Source organism: Zingiber officinale, chromosome 11B (assembly GCF_018446385.1).
Source record: "Zingiber officinale cultivar Zhangliang chromosome 11B, Zo_v1.1, whole genome shotgun sequence".
NCBI classification, from domain to species: domain Eukaryota; kingdom Viridiplantae; phylum Streptophyta; class Magnoliopsida; order Zingiberales; family Zingiberaceae; genus Zingiber; species Zingiber officinale.
In genome coordinates, this window is record NC_056007.1 from 24454425 (window position 1) to 24460404 (window position 5980).

At 38.8% G+C, this 5980-nt stretch overlaps 1 protein-coding gene across 1 annotated transcript; it reads left to right on the forward strand.

Annotated features, from left to right (window-relative positions):
- The first annotated feature begins 636 nt into the window (after positions 1–636).
- On the forward strand, positions 637–2860 carry LOC122034639 (probable trehalose-phosphate phosphatase 6). The gene is made up of 11 exons (XM_042593958.1): positions 637–938; positions 1021–1161; positions 1236–1307; positions 1393–1485; positions 1570–1623; positions 1717–1818; positions 1943–2020; positions 2100–2169; positions 2233–2303; positions 2383–2475; positions 2551–2860. Exons 1-11 carry the CDS (start codon positions 660–662, stop codon positions 2614–2616), a joined length of 1119 nt encoding a protein of 372 aa, XP_042449892.1. The 5' UTR covers positions 637–659; the 3' UTR covers positions 2617–2860.
- Positions 2861–5980: the final 3120 nt, after the last annotated feature.

The following is a 5980-nucleotide window of genomic DNA, read 5'->3' on the forward strand; positions in this document are numbered from 1 at the left end:
ACTCCTTACTCATATCGCAACAAAATATTAAATTTTTGGTATTTGTATTTGATCTAATTGGGTTAAGTAAGAAATGCTTGAGAACTAATTAAAATCTTAATTATTCTATTTCTAGAAATGGCCGTAGCGGTTGATTTTGGCATTACGTCTCTTTTCTTTTAGACTTATATCGTAAATCGATCTGGCTATAAATAATCCATTAGTCCTTAAATATCATATCTATATATATTTTTTAATTTAGTTATTTAATTTTTTAAACCCACTAATTTTAAAGAGAATCTGATTCCATATAAATTTTTCATGGATTATAAGAATAAATTAAAAAGTACAGATAATTTTTACCTCAGCATCACGAATTATAAAAATGCCACAAATATATAAAATACTCTATTTAAGTTTCGAATTCTTACACAATTGAGTAGGAATTCGGCCTCCCTCTACTACCACATTTGTGCCGCGACTTCATTTCTATTTCCGTCCCTCGCGGAGAAAGAGGAAAAATAAAAAAATAAAAAGTCGGGACCACACACCGGGACCCACTGCCGGGGCCACTCTCAGCATGCTGCCTCTTCGCCTCCTATAAAGCTAACATCCCGGCAACTCCCCGCCCTCGCCAAAAACATAATACGCCGCCGGAAGAGATCTCTGATTCAAACAGCATGACGAACCGGAAGGTGGTGATGCCGGATCCTGTCCCATCTGTCGCGGTAGCCGTAGTGGCGGACCCGCTGGTGCTGCTCCCCTACCCGCCGCAGCGCAGCGGCTCTCCGTCGGCCCTCCGGAAGAAGCGCCTCGTCCCGGTCGAGCACAGCGGAGGTTCGGCCGGCGGGTGGTTGGAGTCCATGAAGGCTTCCTCTCCCACCCACGCTAAGTCTGCCGCCGCCCTGGCCGCTGCGCCGGCCTTGGAGTACGAGCAGCTGGAGCACGCCGCGTGGACTGTGAGTGACCTCTCCCACTCCTTCTCTACCTCGATCGAAAGATTGGATCTTTCGTGGGCTGACGGTGCTGTTCGTGGAACAGAGGCGGCACCCCTCCGCACTGAGCGAGTTCGAGAAGATCATGCAGGCCTCAAACGGGAAGCAGATCGCGATGTTCTTGGACTACGACGGCACCCTCTCTCCCATCGTCGACGATCCCGACTCCGCTTTCATGACGGACGCAGTAATCTCCCAGAACCTCCCTCCCCGTGTTCTTCTCATCTTCTTCCTCGCTTAAAGTTTCGATTTTTCGTTCAGATGCGAGCCGCCGTGAAGGAAGTCGCAAAGTTCTTCCCCACGGCGATCGTGAGCGGCCGGTGCCGGAGCAAGGTTCCACACAAAATCCCTCCGCTTTCAATGCAACGTCTTCGTCCTCCTCTGTTCCTGATCACCAGTTCAATTCCCTGCTCCACAGGTGTTAGATTTTGTGAGATTAACCGAGTTATACTACGCCGGAAGCCATGGCATGGACATCAAACTCCCTAAGAACGCCAAACACACCAAAAAGGCACCAACTTTTTGGATCCTGCACACTCATTCGATAGAAGATCAACAATAATAATTTAATATTCTCCATTTGTTTTTGTTGCAGAAACGTGCTGTTCTCTTCCAACCAGCAAGTGAGTTCCTCCCCATGATTAATGAGGTTGGTTGATTCTCTGTCCCCTTCTCTCTCTCTCTCTCCATCTCTTTCAGCCATGGCCGCCAAGATTCAATCTCTTTTCTCCGTCCGTTCCAGGTCCACAAAAAATTGCAGGAGAGAATCAAACCTGTGGTTGGAGCCAAAGTAGAGAACAACAAGTTCTGCGTATCTGTCCACTTCAGATGTGTTCGTGAAGAGGTACCACAACCATGTTGCGGAGCATTTCCATTCTAGGAAAATAAAAAACATCAAATCTTTTCTTAATTTCAACCATCATCTCATCAAAAACTAACAAACAAACAAAAAAAAAACTTGCATGCAGAGTTGGAAGGGATTGGTGGATGACGTTCTGTCAATGCTCAAACAATTCCCCAAGTTAAGGATGACTCAGGGAAGAAAGGTCAATCCATTGGCCTCCATTATTGTTATATCTTGATTATGAATGGCCCCTGATCCTCGATCGTTTCTATGATCTGTAGGTGTTGGAGATCCGCCCCACCATTAAGTGGGACAAGGGCAAGGCCGTGGAGTTCCTTTTGGAGTCACTTGGTAAGCAGATACATCAAGAATCTTTACTTTGTATATTTATGTTCTCACAAGTAGAGTTTATAGGTTCTTCTGATTGCAAGAATGTCGTGCCAGTCTATATCGGAGACGATCGGACTGACGAGGATGCTTTCAAGGTACTTAGACGAGCACAACGAACCTATTCGCGAAGATTAAGATGAAACCATCAGCACTAATGTGAGTTCCATTGAGTAGGTCTTGCGTGAGAGAGGAGACGGATTCGGGATCCTTGTATCGAAGTATCCTAAAAAGACAAATGCCTCTTATTCCTTGACGGATCCCTCTGAGGTTGGTGGATTTGGTCGATGAAGATCCAACTCTTACTTGGAGACGTCATTGATGCCATTGTTGGATGTTGTGCAGGTCATGGAATTCTTGCAAAGGCTGGTGGAGTGGAAACAAAGCAGCTCCATGAAGAATTGGATGTGAAGTAGTGAGAGCTCCATAGTCCCTTGTTTCAATCAGTACAAGGAACACAGAAAGATAGTTCTAACTATTTTTTTTTTAATGCAAGCACTCCAAAAGAAGAAGATACAAACATGCCCCCCTATTATTAGATAGGAGGATTCATAAAGTCAATCATACTTAGTAGGATAAAAACTTAGTCGTTGTTGGTTGTATGTTAATGTTTTTCTGCAAGTAAACTTTAACTATGCTGCAAAAACAATATATGAGTGGGAAGTATTTTTGCTAGCATTCTGTGGACAATGCTGCTTTCAGCTCTGGACCATGGCTTTTGAAGATATTCGATATCGTTGGGAGTGATACATGTGTGTGCACATGCTTATGTGCCAAGTTGTGAAGAGTTGGAGAAGCTTGTCCAGGATCAATGAGTCATTTTGGGGTTCTTTTCTTGGAACTTTGCCGGTCTTTTTGATTCCTGAAAAGAATGCTGACAGAAATCTTTGGGAGTTGCTGTGGGGCATAGTCCAAAGGTTAGCAAGTCTATGCTTCTCCAACTCTTCTTCTACCTGCTGCCTTTGAATGCTGATGCCTCCTATCATGGACTCAGTTTTTGATTAAATGCATTTCCATAGAAGAAAAAAACCCTAGGGTAAGGAAGAGAAAAGAAAAGAAAAGAAAGAAAAGAATCCCTAGAGGAAGGAAGAGAGAAAAAATAGGGTGCACATTGCCGCTTAGGGCTGCCCGTGCTGGTCGCCTAGCGCAGGCGAAGGGAAAACAAGATTCGTCGCAAACATCTATAAAGTCGCAAATTCATTAGAAATTTTACAATGGCTTTAGATATGTTGCAGATTTTATGATAAATCCATAAATTCATCGTAAAATTTGTAATGAATTTCAATGTCGTCGCAAAACATTTGCCATGAATTTATAATTCGTCACAACGTTGCGACAAATTTATAGAATCATCGCAACATTCTAAGAATTTACTAAAAAATTGTTAATTTTCTTTTAAATATCCTCGATGAATCCACGGATTTGTTGTCTATCCACAACGAATACAATCCGTGACAAATCAATGGATTTGTCGTAGATTTCTAACTTAAATTGGCATATTGGATTAATCAAACAAGCATAGCATACTAAGTAAGCCAATTGTGCTAAATAGGTCAAGTGGACAAGTGAAACTAAATGAATTGAGCAACTAAAGAAGTCGATCCATCAATTAGGAAAAATGAATTGAGAATGTGAGTTGGTTTATTGGATCAGTCAAACTAGATGGATTGGTGGGTTTAAAAGAACAATTAAGTTAATTAGGGAAGTCAAGCAAATGACGTTGACCGTGTTGATCATACTAGTAAGAATAGGAGTTTTGATAGAGTAAACAAATTAGTTAAGCTAGATGAGCTAATTTGGTTAAGGGAATTAAGTACACTTGACCAGATAATAAGGCCACATGGGTTCAATGATTTAGTCATGGTGATTAAAACTTTGGGAATTAGGTGGGTGATTTGGACGATTAAATAAATTTAGATTTGTTGAGAATGACTAGACTATTTCACTTGGCTATATTAGCCTGTTGGGATTGGTGACATCGCTAGAGGGGATGAATAGCGTGTGATTCATGCATGATTCGTCATTTGTTGATCATATACTGGTCTACAAGATGTTAATGTATTGTGAAAAATATAATATAAAAGAAAATACAAGCATAAACTATTTGATAAATAATTTTCTATTTTTCTATTTTTATTTTTTATTTTTTATTTGCGATGAACTCATGTATTCATCACAAATTTGGCAACAATTAGATTGTTCATTGCCAAATCTATGATGAATATGTGGATTTGTCGCAAATCTACGACAAATTCATGGATTTGTCCCATATTTGAATTTAGGCTGGGGATTTGGCGAAAAGGTAATTTAGGATTTTTTTTGGCGATGAATTAACTTTCGTCACCAAATTCATTTTCAATTTGGGGAAGAAAACTGTGTTCATCTCCAAATTGGTGACGACGATAATTTTTGTTGTCAATTTGGGGACAAAAGCATTTTTCGTCACCAATTTGAGGATGAAAATATTTTTTGTCCCCAAATTGGGAACAAATTTGACGACAAAAAATAATTCGTCACCAAAAAACTAAATTATCTTTCCTACCCTAGATCTAGGTCTTCTCTTCCCCCTCCTTGGCGATGACTAAGGCAATGGTGATAGCGAAGGCGACGAATGTGTAAACTCCCTCTCCCCTGTCTTTTCCCCTCCTCATCGGAGAAGGTGTAGATGCTTGTAAAGATTGTTGCATGATATATTGGGAAGATAATGAAAATACAGATATTTATAAATTATGTAATCAAGCTAGGAACAAGAGCACAAGAAGGAGTCAACAATGACATAAATTATACACTTATATAGTTGTTTTATTTGCCTTTAACCCCTAGTTTACAAAGGTTTTAAGCATCAAAGGAAACTTTTCAAGACATGACACACAAATCATTAAACAGAAGAGCGCCTAATGTGTTATCCATCAGATGTAGAGGCATGGTAAAATTTTGATAGAATATATTGGGAATTTATGAAGGAGGCTCGAAACATTAGGTTAGATCTCTATGCTGATGGATTTGCTCCATTTGAAAAATTAAGAAGAAATTATTCTTGTTGGCTAGTTATCCTAACTCTATATAATCCTCCACCTATGATGTGTATAAAAAGACCCTATATGTTTTTAACATTGGTTGTTCCTGACTCACAAAATTTGATGAAGTTAATAATGTTTATATACAACCACTAATTGCAGATATGAACTAACTATGAGATAAAGGTTTTCCTACATACATTGTTCATATAATTCAGATGTTCGTAATGAAGGTTGATCTTCTTTGGTCCATAAATGATTTTACGGCTTATGATATGCTATCAGGTTGGAGTAGTACAAGGATCTTAGGATGTCTAATATGTATAGAGAGATCAATTAATCAGATTGAAACATAGAAATAAGCCAAGTTATTTTGATTGTCATAAATAATTTTTACCATCTAATCATAATTTCAGAAGAAATAAAGATGAATTTATTAAGAATAGAATTGAAAGAATACTTCCACTATTAAGATTAATAGGTGAATAGATTTGGTACAGAGTGCTTAACTTTTCATTTGTTATTGAAAAATCATATTGTATAACATATGAATATGGAAGTATACATAAATGGACTAAAAAGAGTATATTTTAGGATTTATCATATTGGAAGAGTCATTTGATTCATTATAATCTCGATGCAATACATATTGAGAAGAATATTTTTGATAATATGATAAATATAGTGATGGATATCTCTGAAAAAATAAATGATAATCTAAATGCAAGAAAAGATATACGACTCATTTGTAAAAGATC

What these genes read in the sequence shown, in the direction of transcription:
- LOC122034639 (XM_042593958.1), top strand. Translation starts at nt 660, where the DNA reads ATGACGAACCGGAAGGTGGTGATGCCGGATCCTGTCCCATCTGTCGCG. An exon ending in TGGAGCACGCCGCGTGGACT is followed by an intron (nt 939 to 1,020) that starts GTGAGTGACCTC and finishes TTCGTGGAACAG; the next exon opens with AGGCGGCACCCCTCCGCACT. An exon ending in CCGCTTTCATGACGGACGCA is followed by an intron (nt 1,162 to 1,235) that starts GTAATCTCCCAG and finishes TTTTTCGTTCAG; the next exon opens with ATGCGAGCCGCCGTGAAGGA.